The sequence below is a fragment of the Drosophila yakuba genome, chromosome 3R, assembly GCF_016746365.2.
Source record: "Drosophila yakuba strain Tai18E2 chromosome 3R, Prin_Dyak_Tai18E2_2.1, whole genome shotgun sequence".
NCBI lineage: Eukaryota > Metazoa > Arthropoda > Insecta > Diptera > Drosophilidae > Drosophila > Drosophila yakuba.
The window spans coordinates 26,295,363-26,317,373 of NC_052530.2; the positions used below are offsets into that span (position 1 = coordinate 26,295,363).

General features: G+C 43.7%; 5 protein-coding genes and 1 long non-coding RNA gene across 7 annotated transcripts in view; 4 read left to right on the forward strand and 2 right to left on the reverse strand.

The window, feature by feature from the left end:
* The window catches only part of LOC26535095, a 34,525-nt gene extending 21,767 nt beyond the window's left edge, over window positions 1–12,758 (reverse strand). For both annotated transcript variants that reach the window (XM_039375403.1, XM_039375402.1), the window contains exon 1: window positions 12,268–12,758. The gene's annotated coding sequence lies outside the window, so the exon portion shown is untranslated. The remainder of the gene's footprint in view (window positions 1–12,267) is intronic.
* Window positions 10,382–11,867, forward strand: LOC120321740. Its single transcript, XR_005561454.1, has 2 exons — window positions 10,382–11,308; window positions 11,367–11,867. It is a non-coding gene; the product is annotated as an uncharacterized LOC120321740 (long non-coding RNA).
* Window positions 12,759–14,969: 2,211 nt separating the features above from the next.
* On the reverse strand, window positions 14,970–17,260 carry LOC6538405 (seminase). Its single transcript, XM_002098893.2, has 3 exons — window positions 16,459–17,260; window positions 15,131–15,260; window positions 14,970–15,078 (listed from the first exon to the last, which is right to left on the reverse strand). The coding sequence occupies exons 1-3, from the start codon at window positions 17,258–17,260 to the stop codon at window positions 14,970–14,972; spliced, it is 1,041 nt and encodes a 346-aa protein (XP_002098929.2).
* Window positions 17,261–17,571: 311 nt separating this feature from the next.
* On the forward strand, window positions 17,572–18,583 carry LOC6538406 (seminase). Its single transcript, XM_002098894.4, has one exon. It carries the CDS (start codon window positions 17,609–17,611, stop codon window positions 18,554–18,556), a length of 948 nt encoding a protein of 315 aa, XP_002098930.2. The 5' UTR covers window positions 17,572–17,608; the 3' UTR covers window positions 18,557–18,583.
* A 234-nt stretch (window positions 18,584–18,817) lies between these two features.
* On the forward strand, window positions 18,818–19,791 carry LOC26535011 (seminase). Its single transcript, XM_015193354.2, has one exon. It carries the CDS (start codon window positions 18,819–18,821, stop codon window positions 19,743–19,745), a length of 927 nt encoding a protein of 308 aa, XP_015048840.2. The 5' UTR covers window position 18,818; the 3' UTR covers window positions 19,746–19,791.
* Window positions 19,792–20,055: 264 nt separating this feature from the next.
* On the forward strand, window positions 20,056–21,559 carry LOC6538407 (protein HGH1 homolog). Its single transcript, XM_002098895.3, has 4 exons — window positions 20,056–20,226; window positions 20,341–20,528; window positions 20,593–21,096; window positions 21,152–21,559. Exons 1-4 carry the CDS (start codon window positions 20,142–20,144, stop codon window positions 21,482–21,484), a joined length of 1,110 nt encoding a protein of 369 aa, XP_002098931.1. The 5' UTR covers window positions 20,056–20,141; the 3' UTR covers window positions 21,485–21,559.
* Window positions 21,560–22,011: the final 452 nt, after the last annotated feature.

A 22,011-nucleotide genomic window follows, 5' to 3' on the forward strand; every position in this document is an offset into this window, starting at 1 on the left:
AATCAGCTCGAAGAGGTGAACAAAAAAAAAAACAGCCCCTCATCGATATTTACTTGCGATCGTGGACGGCGGGAGGGCGGAGGTGCTGAAGGATGCTGGCACGTGGCTAAAAGGAACTTAATACCTCAGGGCGATCTCCGCCGAGGATGCTGCCCAGAAAAGGATTGAATTACTCGGCTGCCGGGTCAGCTGTGGGTTAATGTCCTGCCGTACTTTAACCTCTTGGCAACGAACAAGTTTGAGCCCCCGAAAAACTGGGTTAGTGGCACAAAACTATTGAGATGGATGCCTTTGTCTATCGATCATTGGCGTAGTTTCGCTTTTGTGTTGCATTCTTTTTTTGGCACGAATCAATATTGATTACAAATCCAATTATGCACTTTTCGTACATCCATCATACGCAGCGTTGGCCAGCCACTCACAGAGCACAAATAATTTGCATGCAAGGCTGATTGATTGCCCAGTGGCTAAAAGGCAGCTGCATTTTGACCTTAAAAACATTTAAAAGCATTTAAAATGCAATTACTGGGCAGTGTAAAATTCAATTGATGCGCATCCACTCATTTACATATTACATTAACTTCCGCTGCTGGGAAATTGCATTTATTTCGGCTCGCTTAATTTACTTAAATATTGAAAAAAGAAATGTAGGTACATAAACTCAAAGGGCAAACAGCGAAAGCTCTGCGACTATTTACTTTGCATTCGAAAGAGGAAGTAAGGGGTTAAGTGTGCAGTTCAATAAACTCGTGCAAATAAATAATATGCAAATAGCGTACATAATATATACGCGATAAATGCAAGCAATTTTGAATCTTGCAAATATCACGCCAAGAATTGCAGTCCCCCCACAACAATATTTCGTTTTCATATATTTTGCGGCGTATTCTCTGGAGCCTCCGGTGCATTGGCTTTTGGGAATTTCGGGTTGAAGGGCGCTCACTTGAGTTCGGACATGATTTTCTCCTCTTTCCACTCATTTTCCTCCTCCCGAACTTGTTATTGTCTGGCGACAATGGATGCGACTTCAGCCGGTGGCGGGTTCAAGGTGCACATGCCAATGAATAAGCCTGTCGCGATGGGGGCTTTCCTCTGAAATAATTTTCCAAGATGATTGGCACCCTGTCTGTCGGTGGCTGTGTCACTGTAAAGTGTTGTTGCAAAAATTCACTTTAATTATACATATTTATTTTTTCATGTTTCCAGCCACTATAGCTATCTGCTGCGATATTAAGCACTCAGGAGCGAAAACACTTTGCCCCAAAAGTACTAATTGGTAGCCAGTCAAGCGAACAAACTTTTACCCTAGTTCAACAATAAAATTCAATGCGTACAGTTGCCGGCAAAAGTGTTGAAACTCAAGGCGAAGTCCGCTGATAGGCTATTGCCCCATATATGAATTAATCCAGCAAATCAAACGCAACTTCGTCGATTCGAGCCCAACCCAAAATCAGCCACGCGTCAAAGTTTGCGTTTTTGATGAAAATTCGCGCAAGTTAATTAAATGGGCTATGTGTTGTATATCGGACATGTGATTATTGTGGCCGCGGTTTGTTATTATGGTGGCTATATAACCAATATTAGCGATAAACATTCATAGAGGCCAAGAAAACAGGCAGCGGGCCATAAAATTGTTTGCCCAGCCACTTAACAGGCCAGCGTTTTGATTGTTGTTACTACGCATGTTGCCACATTTTGAGTTACTCTCTCTGTGCTTTTTGTCGTCACTGGTTGGTGCAAAAAATATGGCGGCATTTTTTATGGTTTGCTTTTGGGCCAAAAATAGAATGCGTCAATTAAATGTGTAAATAGCTTTTTCCGCCACCCCCATACGGATTTAATTAACCCACACGAATCGGGCGAGTATCATCGATTGCACGCGTCTCAAATGCAATGTTTATCTGGCCTCTTGGCTACAAAATACATTGAAAAATGGCTACAATTTTCCTACGCCACAAACACTTTCCTTCTTGATTGATGGAGCTGGCCTTGAAAAAAATGCGCATTCGCACTGTTGCGCGCACAAACAGCTCAATTCTGTTGCTTAGCCGTGCCGGGCAATTGATTTGTCCCCTAAGCATTTTTCATTTTGCATATCATCCTGCAGGATGTCCTGAAAGTTGAGTGACTCTTAGCCTTGAGCATTGCATTTTGTGGGATTACCAGATGTGTTTTTCTGTGTGCAATCGGAATGTCAAAAAGTGAGCCCACATCCACACCAAACTGACATTTGCATTGGTCAACCGATAGGCTAATGTCATTTCAAAGAATTCAAAATTGCACGACAGCTGCGAGTGTGCACATTTTCACATTTGATTAGTTCGGATCGCTGCGGCAGAAAACCCGATTTACGGGGCAATTTTAATATGACAATTTCCCCGGCGAACATCCAATCACGAGGACCAACAAAGACTGCCGCTGACACCGCATCAACTGGAAAAAAGGGCTGACATGAAGCCGCAGGACTCGGTGATGCGATTATACGGAGTCTGGGCTTTGGGGTCTGGGTTCTGGGGTCTGGGGATTGGGAAAGCTTTCAACTTTCGCCTTGGCCATCCTGACACTGCACAGTCGACTGAAACAATTTGGTGCGGCACAGAGCAAAAATGTTCGCCAGTGTGGTCAAAAGTCGAGCCATTCTATGGAAAAGGTATTTGACACAACAAATTGTTTAATAAAAAGTGGGACATTTTTTACTATATATTAGAACATATCAACTTTTTTACATATTTTGTTGCTTATGATGTGGCTTTTACAACTTTCCATACATAAACCCTCTAAAGTTGATTATTTTTAAGGTAGTATGTTACCAGTGCTACTATTTGTGCATATCGTTATGCTTTTTTTCTCCGTGTTACTATGTATTTTTGTCTGGAGCCGCTGATGACAAATGTCAAACGAAGCTCGAGGGCAAACAAAGAATGCAGCACAATTGGGCATCAATCATGCGAAAAATTGATTAGTTCAACTTTTATCACCCCGACCCAATCTGCTGCTCTTCGAAATATTTGTGCGCATTTGACACGCTCCATCGTTATTAACGATCCGGAGAATGGGTTCAGATTATTCCACGACCAAGTGATGCGATGCAACCAGGGTGTTTGGATGTCAAAGCGAATCAAAGGCGATGAGCAATGAGCTTGGCTTTAAATTTCTGTGTCAATAGTTTCGATCTGGCATTCTGTCAACTTAAATCTATAGCATACACTCGAGCGCACGAGGCCAATTCAAACGAGCAAAAGAGAAAAGTCAGGCGCTTGCTGCCATTTCCGTTGCGATTCCGTAAAAATGACAATTTTCATTGCGCTCACGGCAGTTCGTTATATTTTTCGAAGCGGAAATGCACTTGAAAGTGCGCACGGATTTCCGGCTTACAATTACGTCTTAATGATTAAAGCCAAAGTGATTGGTAGAAGGCGTTGAGCGGCGGAAACTGCATTTCCCTTTTGCCATGCTAAATGAATGCAATTAGGCTGAGAATTTCCACCATGGCAGCTGCTTGAGTTTCGTCCTTACAGTTTACGGCTTTGTTTACATGGGAGCCAAAGAGCTGCAGGATGACAGGCCGACAGCTGCTTGGCCGTATAATTTATGGCCCCGCAATCTGCGGTATCTGATTCCGGCCAAAAATTACTCAGCAAAGTGTGCGTTAAAGTTTTATGTGTCACTCATACGCCATGGTGCACTTTCCGATGCCACACACAGGCGAGCACAGTGAACATTTCGCAAAGTACTCTGTACTCTGTATTCTGTGCTCTCCGGTCTCTAGTGGGTCTTTCGCTCATGTTTTTAACATTTCTTCTGAAATATGTTTGCTAAAAGTCGACAGGAAATGCACATATCAGAAAGCAAACTTTTACTTCGTTGTTGCGTTTGTTAATTTAGTGGAAAATAGCTTTTTGGACACGGACAACTGAGCACGCAGCTGTGAGATTAGTTCTGTGGTTATTTTGGCTTGCCACGTGTCTGTTTAAAATGCTGTAGCCGAGTAGCGGCGAATGAAGTGTGTTTATAATTGCATTAATGTGGTGTGTTTAATACTGCTACAAACTCGCTGAAAACAGTGCTGTGGCTGAGTCTTACACGAATTAGCCTTAATTACCAGTAACAGGAGCAACTCTCTCCGGTGTCTAGACGTGTAAATTGTTACATTCTGGCGCGTTTGCTTATTACTCGGCTGGCATAAACACCTCATTTATCTGTCCATCATGTTGAATGGTGCGCGTTGACAATAGCTAGTGGTGTTAGAGACACAATAATAGTAATTTACTCAAAAAAGAAAGGGGAAAAAGGGATAATGGCGAGCAAAAGAAAGGGAAAAAGAAAGTTGACTGCAAAACACATTTATGATGATCTTTTAGGAGTGCGAACTATCGGCAGCTGATAGACAGACATCTGGAACACAATGCTCATCACTTGCCAACGCTGCGTTGTTACTTTGGAGCCACATTGTAAATTATAACACCCATACGCCGCGTGGTCCCTGCTATCTGTCATTGACAGTCAGACATCGGTAGAACGACCTCCAGCGATTAGTTAGCACGTGTGGGGCGGAGTTCTGAAGAAGAGCTGAAGCTCTGACGAGCGTTTTCCATGTGATTATGCAGCTGCCAGTGGCTGCGGGGGGCGGGCAAATTTACCAACGACGGTAAGTCGAGCACGGTTCACGTGTCCGGGTTTTTTCTCATTTTTAACGGGCTCCTAAAATTCGCTTCCCCTCAGACACGTGAGATGGGATAACACGCTTAGCGCCGTTGACGTACGTACTTGCAAATATATTGTTTATGTGTTTGCGTTTGGGCCAACACGGCAGGAAAATAAATAAATACATAAAAAAAAAAAAAAGCACGGCCATGAAAATTAATGTGCATATTAATGACAGCCAACAATTTGCATATCAAGTGCCATTGGCAGTCGGAAACTGCAGAAAGGAAAAAAAAATGTCACAGGGAGTGCGTTCTCACTTTACGGAGAAATTCAAAATGCTTTATTGTTTTTCATATGCATATGAATGCTGATTGGCATTCTCAGGACTGGCGTCAAACTTTTGCCGGCCTAGCAAACAAAATCTAATCGAGTTGTGAATGAAAAATAAATAGCGCATAAATTAAATATGATTTTCAGTTCTCCTTTTGACCCCTGACCTGTTTCCCATCTTTAGGCGGAATTTCAGAGCTGACAAAAGCCAAAAGCACAGAACGTTAAGCCAAGGGTGGCTAAAGGGGAGAGAAAAAAAAGGAAAGTACAACAGTTTCCTGTGGAAACACAAAACAGTTAAAAAACAAAAAACAAAAATAATGCCCGCAGTCATGCACAAATTTTATTGCCTTTATGCCAAGTGGGGCGGCCGAGTTAGGGCTTTCAAGGAGCCCACTTTGCAGCGGGGGAACTTTGTTTATTCGGCATCAGGCAAGAGCAACAAACAAGCCAAGTTCGTCATAACAGGAGCCCTGTGTTTGGCCCCAAAAAACACAGTCATACCACATCCTGGCCAGATTTTAGTTTTGCATTTCTCCGGAATCATTTCCCATTTCCAGCTCTCTCGCTTGACGAAACACAAACTCTGAAATGCCAACGTTACCACTTGAATACTAGAAAAAACATCTACTACACTTTCGCCCATGAAGTGGCCACGTCCTCCGGCGGGAACGAGACAAGCATTTTATTTAAGTAATTATGCATAGATAAAAAGTGAGTCTTGTGAGAAAAAACCAGACAGAATACAGAAGACAGAAGTGTTTTACCTTTGTTACCTCAGACGACTCTGACATGGGTGTTGCAAATGTGTGTGGCTAAGAGCTTTATAAGTGTTTATTTGCAACGCAGTACTGCAACCTTGGCTTTATATGGGCGAACCTAGGTTAGGGAAGGTGTCAACACAGCCACAGTTTCATTTCATACGTAAATATATAAATGTTTAACAGTTTAAAAAAATGCTGAACTCTCTTGGGAGGCAAAAGGGGAGAGTCCTTTTATTTTCATAAAAAATAGTTACCATGCAGAGCTGGTCATGCTTTATTTTTGATGTGTGCGAGTAAATATGGCCAGCAGTGACCCCTGGGACTTTGAAGAAGCACGTACTCACACAAATTCAGATCCAAATAGAGGCACTCGCTCCCACATGCCTGCATTTATTTCCCTTTGTGCAGTGCAGCGTGCAAATCGCCGTCCACAAAAAAAAAGCGAGTAAGAGTAAAGGCATTTACACCCGACACAGTGCCAGTGTAATGCTGTTAGAAGCTGGCCTTTCTCGTGGAGGCAGGACCTCCTCCACGAAGCCCTTTCCCTTTCCATTCCCCCTTCGCTGACCCACCTTTCTGCTGTCACCTTCTGCCACTCAGAGCCTCAACCTCAGAAAAAAAAACCCTTTAGAGTTCGCCCTCCACGCACTTGCGCTGCTGTTGTTTCTGTTGCCATCTTTGTGCAGGGACAAAAGCGTTTTCGTCGAGTGTGACAGTGGCATATTCTTCCCTTCGTCTTCGCCATCGTCATCGCCACCCTGAGCTGGGATATTAAAACGCAGAACCAGAGGTCTGCCAGTTTACCTTCGCCGGAATGCCAGACGTGTCCTAGCTGAGCGCTACAAATCCTTTCCTTTTCGGCTTAAGGATAAATATAAGCTGCCCATTAATCCTTTAGTTTAGCACCAGCCACTTCAAAAATACATATACTCGTATATTGCACAAAAATAGTGCTAGCATATTGTTTAAAAGCGGGATTTAAGTCACAAGAATAAAAGTGTGAGAGTACCTTTATATTTTGAAATCGCTTAGACATTTCCTACAATTTTCTCGCAGTGCGCAGCAACTTTGGCTATGCAAATCTTGCTGATGAACTGAGGACAACTCGCCGCCTTGCGTGAGTAATAAACAATTTGCGCCGGCGAGGTCTAATGCAATTTCTCCTGGCATTGAGCGGGTGTTTGGCGGGTGTCATGAGCTTGCACATAATTGCATTTCGTTGCGAGTCCCATTCCCAGCCTTGGGCAACCGGGGAGCTGGCTCTGGTCCTCCTTCTCCATCCAACAATCTAGGCATCCGCTGCCCAATCCCCCAGCACTTAATCAAATTGAGCGCTCCAACAAATGTCAGTGAACCTTGAGGAGCTGCGTGGAGTGTTGGCCCTGCAATTATTTGCCACAGTCGTCCGTCCACACAGTTGGCACAAGGTTCAAGAACAGCAGCTCGGCATGAACTTGACGATTGTCAGTACATTCGCCTGAGCGCCATAAAAAGGAAATGGAAAAGCCGAGGAAAAACAGTGGGAAAACAGATGGAAAACCAACACGACAACAGCACGTACCAAGTGCTCCGGTGCTCCGGGTGCCAACTAGTTAAATGTTGAAAATTGCATGCCCATCTGGGGACAGCAGGCGGAGATCTTCAGCTTAGCCGGAACTGCAGGTGCTCCGGATCAGGTGGCCATAAGATGGCGTGAGAGTTGTTTGGGAATTCCGGGCCAAAGTGGTCGTGTCCACGCTGAAATTTACATTTCCTGTGCCGCTGGTCCAGACCATAAAGTAATTTGTTTAATTCCATTAGTGCGCTCGACTACGTGCCCGGCATTAAAATACCGCACAGCGGCCAATGCCCGTGTGGGGTGGGGTTTTTTTTTTCATCTCAGCCGGTGAGCGGTGGTTCACTATACACAAAACCACCATAAACCACCCACTGACCGTGGACAGGGAATGATCACGCAGCGGGCACGGGGCTCATTGAAAATTTGTGCCAATTAGAGGCGCCTTGTTTCTGGTCTACAGGCTCCGTGGGGCGTCGTGACATCGTGGTGCCTCGAAAATCAAATGTTCTGCTTCCTCTGATACTTTTTTCCCCTCACGGTGATTGCACAGTTGAAAAAAATACTCAGTATAAAATATCATCAAACCACAATATTTGCATCAAAATACCTTTTTGGTTTCATTAGCCATTAAGAAAATCACCAAGATACCGTAAACTAATGGAAAAACCACCAATTGTATCCTACACAACACAAGTTTTGGAAGATAAGTATTATACGTATACTAGATAAATAGAAATTATAAAAATTGCATCATTTTTATTTTCCGTGTATGTACTGGATGTTGGGGCCCAACGTACGTATACATCTAATGAATTTTTAATGCACTTTCGCCTTGCACTTTCCAGCGCACTGTGTTTGCTTAGTTGTCGCGTTCGATTGATGTTAGCAGAGGTGGCAGCCGGCTTTCTGGGGTTAAGGGTGCTGGGGTTAAGCGGCGCAGGGCAGACGGGCTCGCTGTGATAGGGTTGTTGTGTAAGCCAAAGTGACACAATTGGAATGCGCGTGGACATGTCGCAGGTGCTGCTCGGATTAGCATTGAAAAATAACTCTGCTGTCGGCACGGAAAAAAAGGATAAGCTGGTTGGAATTGATTTAGAAGGGATAACGAGAAGCCAAGAAAAGGATGCAAGCCAATCATTTATAATGAACACAATTCGCAAGCAGATTGGGCAATTTATGACGCGTTTTCCAGATGATGTATTCAAAGTAACATAGCGCAACATCTGTGATGTTATTGAAAAGCTTACCTATTATACTTGCTTATACGCATTATTGTATTGAATTTATAAATACTAAAGGTAAGCAGCTATCTCAATATCGTTACTTATTCCGCAGTCACAAAGTTTATTCAAAGGCATCAGTATTTCATTTCTGTGTTTTACTCACATTTTGCAATATTAACGAAAATGTTGGTAATGAAATATAATTAATGACTGAGTTTAATAACTGCTAGTTGGCAATTTGTTGCGCTTGGAACGTGATCTATCCGAGCACTTTCATTAGCCATTCCCTGGCGACACATTAGCCAGCATTATTCATGTCCGATGACTGAGCGAAATCAACAACTCGGCCTGTATGAGTTATGGCCATGAATATATCTTGTGCGCCTGCTCCACTGATCTGCCTCCTTTCCGCCGTTTAATTTGAGTCCGAGTCCGACTTTGTGCGTGCCAGCTAATTCCAGGAAATTGTCGGTTTAGCTGCTTTCTTTAATCCACATGCAGTTGGTTCATGTCTTAATTTCCGCAAACGATGCGCTGGTTATATCATCCTGCGGGTTAAATATACTCGCCTAGCGCACAATAATAATACGTGCAACTGGCCATACCCCTTTTTCTAAATGCGGATATGCTCCCGGTATCCTCAAGGCGACTTTTAGCTGGTATGTGTGTGTTTGATAACTATAAAAATTGAATAAAACTGGGTGGAGTCCTGGCGCACAAGCACACATATAAGTTGGATACACATATATATATATATGTTATAGTTATATGGTTCACCTGCATTCTTTTCCATTTTGCCGTTCACTCCTTTTGCTACTGCGACTCGGGTATCGATTTTCCAGTTAAACCGCCGCCATTTTTAATGGCTTTCATTACTTGCGCTTGTCTTGACTTGTCCCCTACTTAAACTCCACGCCCCCATTTCCGTTTCCGTTTCCGTATTCGTTAGCCTCACTTTGCCTTTCGCTGCGTGAGTTGATTGAGTAAGAACGGCATCTATTTTTCGCGACCTTCATTCATCACCCAATTTAATTAGGCATCTCATAATAAAGTTAATATTCTTGTCACGTTCACATGCATCCTTTAATGGTTTTTGAAAGGAAACGGGAAATAGCCGGACAAAGGCGAGTTAATAATGCATGCTGGCCATTTGGCCGTTTGCTTGGCAGGGAAGTAAAATTCTGACATTACGCATACGCCACATGTAACGTTAAACCGCTAACGGGCCACAAAAGACCCGGTAAAACCACAGCAGCCATTGCCCCGTTTTCCTGCTGCACTGCAAGAAACTATATGTTACACAGCCACATATGTGCGGCACATTCATAAAAGAAGTATTTTAAAAAAGTTTCCAGGTTGATCAGATTATACAGATATCGCAGACGTATTTGTTTTCTATTAACTAAATAAGACACCATGCAATAAATCAACTGAAGACTGGAGTTTTTCCAAGTGGACATGAGTATTTCTAGGTGTTCCGATGTGTTAAACATGTCCGTATAGAACCACCAGCCTAGGGCAAAGCAATCGTGGAAAAGCGTCGCTGAAATCTGACTATGAAGCAGAGGGCATTCCTCATTAAATATTTACACTTTCATAAATGTGTGAGTGCATTCAGAGGTCCTTAAATATTTTATGGCCCTAACGCAACCAGTGAAGGTGAAGGCCCCAAAACAAGAGGCCCCACACAAAAGTGGAAAGGAAAAGAGGGCGCTGAAAAAAAAAAAAGAAAAGGAAAACCATACAAGCGTGAAAATCGCAGCACCAACAACCAATGCAATGTTTGTCCACGGCGACGTAAGGCTGTTGCCCATCATCTTCATGTTCCTTTTCATATTTTTGGCTCATTAAGAGTCAGACCGAAAAAAGGTGCAGGTCACAAAGAAGTTCAGACTCGTAATTGTTGCGAAGTGACAGTTTGTCACAAAGCCAAAAGACAGCAAGCTCTCAAAATGAGTTGGGGTTTCGGATTTGGGTATCCAGTTGGTCTGAGTTATTATTCAGAAGCTCATCTGGTTCGCTCGTCCTTTGCTTTTCTTTGTCTGTGTCCCGTGGACTTTCGAATTATTTCAGGCAGAAGAATGTTTCAATGTAATTATGTGGGAAATACACTTTGCCATAAGGTATGTGTGGCATACTCGTATTTTAAATCAAGCAGCCACATTGACTTAATTGATGAATGCCCCTTTACCCACTCTGTAGATAATCTCATTTCCAGATAAATCATTTAATTGCAGTTTTCCGACTTTGCCATTGTTTTTGCGGCTGATGTAATGGATAAATTTGCATATCGCCCTGGAGGCGAATGCGCAACTTTTAGGGCCATTAAATGCACTTTTAATTATTATTATTTCACCCGATGCAAGCTTATCACCTTCTCGCTTGGCCAATTTCGCGTTTATAATGTGTTCACTTTTCGCCATTAAACGGAACAAGTAATGGACCAATAAAAATGCATGCGACAATTTTCGACTAATGTTAACCATAAAACCGTAACGTAACGGACGAAAACAAACAGAAGCCAAGAAGCAAACAGATGGGTGGTGTATTTTCTCGGGCGCTAATTAAAATATACAAGCCACAGTACAGCAGCCACAATGCGTCAAATGTGGCGTATACGTAATGTGTAATTAAACACACGCACACACATATGTAAGTACGGAAGCGAAGAGGGGAAAAGGACTATCCGGGGGGTATTCCCCGTTTTCTCGGTTCGTGCGAACGCCTAATTGAATGTAAGCAACAAGGAGGACAATATCAAAATGTGTCTGGCTCTGCTGATCCTGGTAAATCAGTCGAATTACCCACAATGGCGCTATAAAATTGCACTGTGCTCATGTTTAGTTTGATGCCGCAGCACGTAGCGTTGATGTTTTGTGCGTTTTGGACCCACCAAAAAAAAAAAAAGAGGCAGCATCAACGCTCAGGAATGCGTAGAAGGCAGTAAGTTAAATTAAAATTTCATGGCTTCCCGTGCCCGTGGATTCGCTTTCATCTCATTGGCTCCTTCTGCTCTTTGGTAATCAAATCAGCGACAGTTTCGTGTGTAAAGGAAATGCCACGGAATCCGGGTGAATAAATCTGCTTCAGCAGATTGTCTGCTTTTCCAGGCGACTTAATGCAGGCAGATCGGATTATCAAGTATACGAATTTCGAGGTAATTGAAGCCATTTAAATTTTATTGCAAGCATTTTATTTGCGTAAAATAATTACTATCACGGAAAACGCATTTGCTGAGCCAAACAAATATTTAAATATTAACGAGTGACAAACTCCAAATTTTCACACCAAATGCCAACGTTTATTTTTTGTCATTAAAATCATCATTAAATTTAACTATCCTTATGTCACCGCTTATTACACTTTTTTACAACTGAATTGTTATTGATATCGCTCTCCGTAAAAAATTATTATTTAATAAGCATTTTAGTTAAGAGCATTATTGCGCCATCGATCGCATTCAATACAGGGCGTGAGTTGAGCTCGATTAAAAAGTCACAGTGAAACAGAAATTATTAATGAGCAGCCACACATCCCTGTTGCTCTGTATGCATAGTTCACTTTTTATAAATTAAACTTGACACAAAATACATTTTTGGCGAATTCCACAGGCGAGCAACTGGCATAGTTGTTTTAGAGTAATTTAAATTTGCTGCGGCACCAAACTTTCGACAGCCGTGAAAATGAGTCCGCGAAAGTTTCAATGCCGAAAGAGGAAATGGTAGTAGAAAACGAAACTACTCACTCAGATAATGAATTATTTAGTGCGGGAAGTCACTGGGCTTTATCGCGACACTTTCTTAACCAGTTCTAATAATTGATCGTTAGTTAATTGAAATGTTTTGCTTATGTGGCGATGGCTCGATAACTGGCGCACTGATCGATTTATATGCAAATGACCCAACAAGTCGGCGGCAACTGATTCGAAACTCGGCCAGCGGGAACTTCAAAACTCTGGCCGCAGCGAGTGCAGTGCGTCGAAAGCCGATACCGAACCGAAAGCGCATCCGAATCGCATCGGATCGAGCCGAAGTCGTAGTCCTGGAACGAGGACACGTCTGCTTGCCCTTTTGGCCAGCCCCTCCCGTTCTTTTGGCCTGGTTGCCATATCGACTGTTTGCCTCGGGACTCAAGACTCGAGAATCGAGAATCGGGACGGGACTCGGTCCCCCAACTCAACTCAGACTCGGGCTTCTTGGGCACTCGGCTCGACTGCTGCGTTCAGAGTTCGTTGCGAAACTGTCTGCTTTAGGCCACGTTTTTTTCGCCACTTGGCCTGGCCAACTTCCTGCACACAAGTTCGAGTTGGATGCTCCTTCCGCTGGCCCGAAAGTTGGGTGGTAAACACAACATAAATGGCTTGCTTTTTGGCAGTTTCCGCTTCGGTGATGTAAGTTTTCGACACTTGTTGTTTGTATCTCTGCAGAGCTCTGGTGCAAACTTTTCCGGTGCCGGGACATGCTAATGAAAGTGGAAACTTGGAGCCATCTTCAGGGACTTTTGCTAAAGAAAACTTTTCAAACTTCGATCAAAACGCATTGATGGCACATTGATTTCCATGCTGACGCTGATTTCCTGGAAGAGACAAAAGGCGACTCAACGAGTTCTAGAAGCTTCGATGTCATTCAATGCGGATAGGCACTCTGGCTCACTCTCATATTTCATTTACACGTGGCGTGCCACAGACTGCCGCAACAATAAAGCAAAACACAGCCCCCAGAAATCAGCACCCAAGCCCCAAAGCATCCCTTTGCAACATGTTCGCCTTGACTCGACTTGCAACTGGCTCGATGTGTCCGCTACATGTTTCAATTGGCGCAACGGAAACTTTCGCCGGTTGGGAGTGTTTGGATTGAAAAGTGGGAGTTTGAGGCGCTTGTGGGTTAGGTAACGCTGGTCCTAATTGGGTTTGCGGGGCTCTGGAAGTGCAACTTGGTTTGTGGCACAATCGGTCGCTATCGCATGTCAGAGTTCATGGCGGTCATTAGCTTTGGGGTTTTAGAGACCCCAAAAACGAGGGTGCCCTGAAAAGGTCAGTTGGTCACATTCGCAACGGTATCGGGATCTCGTAAAAGTCTCGATTTCAGCAAAAGCTCGTTTTATCATAATGAAGCTGGGTCAAGCACCTCCTTTCCAGAGATGAAAGTATCGAATTACCCAGCAGCCAGCGCAGTTAAGTTATTAACCCGCGCATCGAACACAAATTTCTGCCCCATCCGCAACAGGAAACTAATTAGTTTTGGTAGCCGAAATTTAGTAGAAAAGTTGAGAGTTAAGGCGGGGGTAAAGGTAAAGAAACCTCCCAGCAAGTAAAGGTAGAGAAAGAATTAAATGAGAACGGAAGAAAACATCACGAAGGGGAGTCCTGCACAGTAACACAAGATGGTAGGAAGATCATTACACTGATCAATGAACCCAGAGATCCGGATCCAGACATCAACGTCATCTCTGCTTCCGATCTGTCTGCGCTGGGATCGCTGGATGACAGGTTTTTTTTGGCTTCCTGAGGCGTCAATTACACATCGTATATGCTGTATCTCCTGAGAGCAACAGATGTGCCCCTCAAAGATCACTAACCATCTCACGTTTCGCCAGACAGGGGTTCCTCTTCTTTTTCATCTTCTTTTTCTCACTTTTTTCGCACATAGTGGATGCAACACTTTGTGAAACTAAATTGCAGAACAATGGTAAAGCCATCCGCAAGGATATCAGATGGCAACACGTCCTGCGCACCCAACTCCCCCTCAGATAAGTAAGAATTATTGCTTACTATGCTGGCCACATTGGATGCTCTTATTGTTGTTAATGCCAGCGGCAAAATGTAAACTTCTATTTCCATGGAAATAATTTAAAATGCGTCTGTTTTCGGTTTCGGTTTCAATGACAGAGAAAAGAAAATCCCGCTTTAAGAGGGAAGTTGCTGCCAATTGGAATCAAATCGAATAGTACGAGATTATACTTTAAATAAAGTAAATATGTTTTGTATGCAAACAACGAGACATTTTGGGCAGAACTTTAACACTACAAGAACTAATATTTGTAAAGTTCAAAAAATATTATCGCTTAAATAACTTATAAATTCAAGTGCGTGCAATAAGTCCAAATTAACAGCTAATACTAAACAAGCTAATAAAATGCACAAGATAAGATGAATATAATAACAAGTTAGGGTAATAGTAAAAAACAAACTTCAAACCGAAATATAAATATTTTTTAACTATTGTTGGAAATTGAAGGAATTGTAGGAAAAGTTTAAAACATGAAACGATAATTCTATTTTAAAAGTATTTAGCTTTGGCTATCGAGGGTTATACGTCTTGACTTGGCTAACTGGGCAAGTGGTAACGTCAGAAGCGGGCGGCGCACGCGCTTTAGCCTCATTTGGCATGCGGACCAGATAGCGTGCAAAACACATTATGTTTATGAGGCTACCAGGCGAGTATGTGACTAAGTCGCTGGATCTGGGCGTGCGAACGCCTCCGTCTTATGATGGGCATTACAATTGCTCCAGTGGGTGCGCACTTTCGGCGGATACTTCGTGGCCAGATTGCCAATTCTGTAGATGGCGGATCAGACCATCCCGGGGGAGACCATTGTCCAGGGCCTACGTGATCCATTGGGCATTTGCCATTAGCCGGAAGAGGAAGAACCGAGTGGCCAGTGCCAGTAGGGCGAGCCCTACGATCAGGAAGTCCGATGATCGACGTCGTCGACCGGGTTCAGTGTTCGGCTTTTGTACTTGAAACCCAAATTACGCAGTTCCCAAAATAATACCGCCCAGCCTCCCCCAGTGGGTTGATATTTTTGGCTTGAAGCGAAAGTACCGCTAGGCGCTCTTACTGCAAGTGCGCAAGTGGGCCGAAAATCGCGAAAACCCGCCCGTGACGTCACTGCCGGTTCAGCTGGTTTTTGGTTGCACACGAAAAAATAATGTACAAAGTCAAAATTATGAATTTCAGTCGTAAAGCGGATAAGTACTAAGTGTCATTACTTAAAGGGACATATAAATTACTTCTAAATTACATTAAAGTATAATTTTATTTTGCAGTTTTTATTAAGATTGCAAAGTTCCCTCAGTGTACTTTACAATCATTTCCTCTCGACTTCTGATGATTAACGCTGAAGGTTCGGAGTGATTATACAGGTGTTGCATAACAGCAGTACTTCATCGATTGACCCCTCGCTTCGATTAGTCTCAGTTTTTTGCCAAATCAATTTGGAGATGTGCCGTTTCGTTTTTGCTTAGTTTAATTTTGATATATTAGTGGTATAGAACTCTGCTAAATGCATTTCATATAATATATATTTAACACAAAGGTTACTGCTTTATCTATACTAAATATACACTCACTCGACTTTATGAATTTCACGAATGATTTTTAATGAATGATTCCAAATAAGGGTCACTTGCGCGCGGAAAGTTCCCATCGGTGAATGATTTTAAATGAACCAGTTTCATTTAAATTATGCTCGTTAATCATCTTCGATCGGCGTTTAAAATAATCAATAAAGCTCGCAATTTATTGTGCGAAAACACGATTCAGAAGGAGACAATGACTGCCCCTTCGAATGACATCACACCGCATCTCTGACTTACTTTAAGCACTTCGAATGCGTAAGTCTGAGGAGGTTTTAGCTCTAAAAATAATACGAGTATTACAGTTCTGAGATAATCCGGTTTTCTCTCTGTTGTCTTAAAATATCAAATCGATCAATTGTACGGGACTTGATGATTGTCAAATCAAATTAAATTGGTGTGAGCCTTTAACTGTGTTAAGTTTAATCATAAATCATCATATCTTAAAATAGTGCCCAAAAGATACAAATTTATTTTTATTATTTCAATTTCTTTGGTTTTTTTGGCGTGGTTTTTTTTTGGACCTGAGATTTTTTTGTCTTGTGAAGACCGTGTATGACTTTGACTTCCGTAGTAAACCCGTCTTAACGTCCTCCTCGATTTCTTCGATGAACTTGGCAATTTTGTTGATGCTTGTGTAAGTTCCCGGCTGCTTGGTGTTACTGCACATGGGTCCATAGGAGACTATGCCGCAGAGTTCGGTTTTGTAGGTGAGTGGAGCACCTGCATCGTAGAGGCACTTCTTGGAATCCCTCGGATGCGTCACACAGAAGGAGGTGCTCGAAACCTTGACATCAGTGCGCGCGTACTTTTTGCGGCAAGTGTTGATGTCCTCGACGGGCACGATTGCACTCTTCGTGTCCGAGGTCTGCGATTGTATGTGCATGGAGTCAAAGCCCCAGGCGTAGGCAGTCATTTTCATGCCGGCTTTAATGGGAGTGCTACAAAGCTTTATGAACTCTGCGTTTTCGCCCCTGATGGGAGTTTCCAGCTTGACAACCGCCACGTCCATGTACAGCTTGTAAGGTTTGAATTGATTGGGTATGAAAACGTTATCTATTAGTCCAAAGATATTTTCGTGGGTGAACGTGGGCTCCACACTCGCCCCATACAGCTCCATGCGATACGGATATATGCAGTTTGCCGAGACAATCAGCAGCAGTGGAGCGTAGTAGGATGCTCCGCAAATCGTCGATAGCCTCTCATGGGACACGCGGTACAGCCAGCCACCGAAATTGTTACCCGTGTTCGAGCCTGGTCCCTTCCACCAACGCTTATATTTTGGAGTTCTCCGGGTAATATTGTGCGGGTACACCCAGCCCCACGAAAGGTGAGGCGACAATTCCGAAGCTAACAACATAACCAATATCATCCGCATCATCGCTCTTTCACTTTGATGCTGGATGTACAAATACAGATTCCAGTCTTAACCTTATATTGTACGCCTCATGTGCTTGTTATCATGCCTGTTTGGTAGATAATTCTATTAAAATCGTATTCACCTTTGCTGCCAGTTAACCTTCTTTTAGTGCTTCTATCTATTGATTACATTTTGTATGTGAAGCATTTTCCAAAACATATCAATGCCTTGCAAGTGTATATTTACGGCGACTTGAGTTCTGAAAAAAGTAGTGCAATTTTGCACACTTATTTGTTTCAGAATTTACCACGCACACTTCATAGAACAACTTAATTACTTACCTACTCTGCAGTCATCCACTGCAACCAAATGGGACTCCCGACAAGCTGGCTTCTGGTGAGTTGTCTGCTGGGGAGCTGCCTGTTCCAGAGCCAGGGAAAGGTCTACCCCAGGGACATTTACATGAAGACTCCCAAATTTCGACGAGTCTGGGGCGGTGTGCAATCCAACACAGGGCCCAACTTCGGTGGCTGGCTGCTGCGGATCCTAAACGGTGATGGTAACTTCGCCTGTGGAGCAGCCTACTATGCTCCTATACTCGTGATCACCTCGGCCAACTGCATCTATCCCTATCGGAACAGCCTCGAGGGTGCCACGGTGGAGGGCACCGCGTTCTCCGAATGCGATAGGGAGAACATTGCCGATATTGATACCATTAAGTTTCCCGAGAAGTTCGTCTACCAGAAACTGTACATGGATGTAGCAGTAGTGCGTCTAATGGAGCCCATAAAGGGCCGCCTCACTGAGTTCATTCGGCTGTGCACCGTCAAAGTGCAGCCCAAAATGGAGATGGTGGTCTTCGGATGGGGATTCGACAGTGCGGAGGTGCAGATACCCTCATCGGACCCCCGAAATGCTACAGTCACCATTATGTCCGCTAAGGAGTGCCGTCAAAAATTCAAGAGGAACTTAAAGCTATCGAGCACATCGGTCTGTGCCAGACAGCCCAGGAATCCTAGGCAGTGTCTTTACGATGGTGGCAGTCCCTTGATTTACGAAAGAGAGCTCTGCGGCGTCGTGTCCTTCGGATCACATTGCCAGGACACCTCCAGGCCAGGCATGTTCACCAATATCAGAAGAGTGCATCGCTTCATCACTGAAATAGAAGCAGAAATAAATGCCGGTGATATGGGAAGATCAACTAGAGTAGCGAAAAAAGTCACTAGAAAGCCAAAGAAAAAATACAATGCAACATCGACAAGAGTAAAGATAAAACGCCTTTATAGAACTGGATCAGTGGACCCCTTGGAGTGTTGATCGAAATACAAAATAATTTTACAAAAATGGTTAGTTTATTCATTTCGGTAAATAGAAATTTTGAGACTTTCTTGTAGATGCCCAAGAAATGTTTTCAGTTTACTTGAACTGATCTTTCGGATGGAAAAATGGCTTTACCTTTTGTTCCCTGCATAAGTCATTTCTGAAATGCTTTCCCCATTACTAATTACCTTATCAAATGAGCGTGAAATTATTCGTTCTACTTCTGGCTGTTTTTGTCCAGCTCTGTGAGATTTTCAGTATGTGTATAGCTTCGACTGAACTACTTTATGATATGAAATATCTTCCGGTAATCTTTTCAATCGCTCTGCTCCTGGCGGATGTCGGAATTGCAAGCTCTTATTGGTGGAATTCTTCAGCCTCGTACTTGCATGGCAGGCCACCAGTGAAAACAGTGAACAAGAATGGCTTTCGAATGACCGAGGGTGATCATGCGGTCCCCTGGCTGCTCAGGATAATGGATGGTAGAGACTTCGCCTGCGGAGCCTCATACTTAAGTGCTCTTTATGCCCTCACCTCAGCCAACTGCATGCATTATCATAGGTCGCAGTTGGAATGGCTCAGTGTGGAGTTGGTAACGTCGGGCAACTGGCAGGAGACCCAGGATAGTTTGAACGATCTTCCAAGCGCCAAAATTCGCAAAATAATTGTATCAAAGGATTGGCACTGGCCCGGAACTTTTATGGATGTGGCCGTCATTGAACTCAGCAACCGCCTGCGTGGCAGTCGGAATGATTTTGTGACTCTCTGTACCAATCCGCTTAGCACCTACAAAAGCCTTTCAGTTGTCTCCTACGGTGCACGACCCATGGATAACGTACGAACAGAGGAGATCGAGGTGCTCAACCGGATGATCTGCGATTCGGCATATGGCAATTTTCTCCTGCGCGAATCTGTCGCATGTGCCAAGGAATTCAAGAGGAGCTCCGACTGCATGTTTAGCCCCGGATGTCCGGTGACTTCTGGCGATCAGCTCTGTGGTATCGTGGCCTGGGGTCCTGCCTGCAAGAGACCCGGTTTTCCCGGGATCTTCACCGATATCCACCATGTCAGACGATTCATTCTCAAGGCGACCGGTGAAAAGCACAGGGGCAGCAGCCATTCAAAGGCGAAATGGGCATCGAATGACGTACCCGAATGGCACTCGGGCTTCTGGCTGAGTCGATAATTATACTTGTAATAATTATGCAATAAATGAATTTACATGCAGTTTAGATAAATATTCTTTCTAGTTCAAACTAATCAATTGCATATTATTGCATTTCGTCAATTTGGGAATCCCCCAAAATGATGTATTCCAAATTTTGTTTGTTGGGTAACAAACATGCAGCAAACAGCTTTTGCTAGCTAGCAAACAGAGTCATGGTTTGAGTACCAATAAGCAAATACACGCTCCTTTCATAGCAAATCTCGGTTGGCATGGTCGCCTATCGAGCACTGCTCGTTGCGCGTATTAGTAATCGATTACTTCAGGATGAATTTTAAACTGGGAGGCGGTCACACAGTTTAGTTGAAACCAAAACACAGCAGTTAACTACGAAAAATCGCGAAAAATACAACTGAAATGGAGACTGTGAGGGAACTGGTTCAATTTATGCAACCAAATCAACGGCTGGACTTAAAGGCAGTAGCCCTCACCCATGTGTTAGGTGTGTTTCAACGAAACTGATTTTACACGGCTGCACGTGCGTTTGTTGTGGGCAACTGTGACGTCACCGGTGGCACATTGTATTTATTTACTTAAAATATTCGTCGTTTCTCAGGATTAACTGGCAGCTCGGAGGGCAAGTCAGCAATACTTTCGCTGGATGAAATGCTAATGGCCATTTTTGGACTGACATTCGATGCGAATCAAACGGTGGCCAAGGATGCGGTTTTGAGCTTAATCAATTTAACGGCCGAAGAGGAGGCAGCCATCAAAGTTTTCCAACTGGCGAAACAATTGCAACCGGTAAGTGTTTTCATCTAATATAATTAATAAAGTTTGATACATTTCCTTTACATCCCCTCCCCAGGCATTCGCTATAGTGGAAGTGGCTGCCAAGGAAATAACCAACGAACAATCCGATCTGGCGGATCCCTGGAGCATGGTCTTGAGCAACTTAACGCGGGTGGAATCTCTGGTGCACGAGATCCTGGACACACTGGAGAAGGATGATCAGACGCTGCCCCGCTTGGCAAAGGCCTTCGCCCAACTGGACTACAACAAAAAGAAGGCCAAGCTGCATTACCTGGCGCCCATCTTCTGCAATCTAACCCAGGTGCCTCGGGGCAGGGAACTGTGCTGCCACCGGAAGTACCAGTTGCTGGAGAAACTACTGCCCTTTGCCTCCTTCGAGGGCAGTGTGGTGCGGCGTGGCGGCACCATTGGCATCCTAAAGAACGTTTGCTTCGACACGGTCTACCACGATGTGATCCTAAACGAGCAGAGCAGTATTCTGGTGGCCATCCTGCAGCCGCTGTGCGGTCCGGAGGAGTTCAGCGACGAGGACAACGAATTGTTGCCCATCGAACTGCAGGTAAGATTCATACTTTCAAATTAGCCGTTAATCTTTACAATCGTTGCTTTTCCAGTACCTGCCGGAAAGCAAAACGCGCGAAGAGGATCCCGATTTGCGGAAAATGCTGTTGGAGTGCTTGCTGCAACTGTGCTCCACGCGTCGCAGCCGTGAGATTTTGCGCTCGAGGGGCGCCTATGAGATTCTGCGGGAGTACCACAAGTGGGAGGCCAAGGTGGCCAAGGACAGCGACTGTCTGCTGGCCTGCGAGAATGTGGTGGACATTCTAATCAAGAAAGAGGAGGAGATTGGCCTGGACAACTATAAAACCGAAGTTGAAGTGCCTGCTGAGCAGTCAGAGAAATTCGTCCAGGAAGACGCCGCTTATGTGAAGAGCTTGCTTGATTGAATCAACGCATTTGGGTCGCTTGTAAATATGTGTAGTGTTAGTAAAAGTCGTAGACGATATTGAACTTTCAATATATGTATGCAGTTTTTTATTCAGAAATGCTGATAGTTTAGTTCGTAATGCATCAGTGGCCCAAAAATGTTGCTCTAGAAAAAGTTGTACGCACGCATTCAATTGCAGGGGAAACAGTTTCAATTACAATTTCGATTTTCAATTCAATTTGATTAGTTCGAGTAGCTTCGTTTATCTAGTTTTATCTAATTATCGTTAATCCATCTGCCGCCTCAATTGTATATGTATAAAGTTCTCCTTAAGTGCTAGATACATTTGCATTCAAAAATGTTTGGCATTCGCCTTGCCATGAAACGTTTAATGTACTCTTGTGTTATTTTTACAAACTTTGCTTGGTCGTTCATTGTGTGTTAGAGAGTTGAAGAATTCAATGCCCTTAGCCGACGAGGAGCCTTTATAGCCAATAAGGTGCGTATTGTGTTTGCTTTCGATTAGTTTGCGTTTAGTTGCGTGGC

Bases quoted from the DNA above. Each gene is read 5' to 3' on its own strand.
- LOC6538407 (XM_002098895.3), top strand. From the start codon at position 20,142: ATGGAGACTGTGAGGGAACTGGTTCAATTTATGCAACCAAATCAACGG. The intron at 20,529-20,592 runs GTAAGTGTTTTC...TCCCCTCCCCAG, and splicing joins TGGCGAAACAATTGCAACCG to GCATTCGCTATAGTGGAAGT. The intron at 21,097-21,151 runs GTAAGATTCATA...TTGCTTTTCCAG, and splicing joins TGTTGCCCATCGAACTGCAG to TACCTGCCGGAAAGCAAAAC.
- LOC26535011 (XM_015193354.2), top strand. From the start codon at position 18,819: ATGTGTATAGCTTCGACTGAACTACTTTATGATATGAAATATCTTCCG.
- LOC6538406 (XM_002098894.4), top strand. From the start codon at position 17,609: ATGGGACTCCCGACAAGCTGGCTTCTGGTGAGTTGTCTGCTGGGGAGC.
- LOC6538405 (XM_002098893.2), bottom strand. From the start codon at position 17,260: ATGATGCGGATGATATTGGTTATGTTGTTAGCTTCGGAATTGTCGCCT. The intron at 15,261-16,458 runs GTTTACTACGGA...TTGGGTTTCAAG, and splicing joins CGAGGAGGACGTTAAGACGG to TACAAAAGCCGAACACTGAA. The intron at 15,079-15,130 runs GTAGGCCCTGGA...CGCCATCTACAG, and splicing joins GCAAATGCCCAATGGATCAC to AATTGGCAATCTGGCCACGA.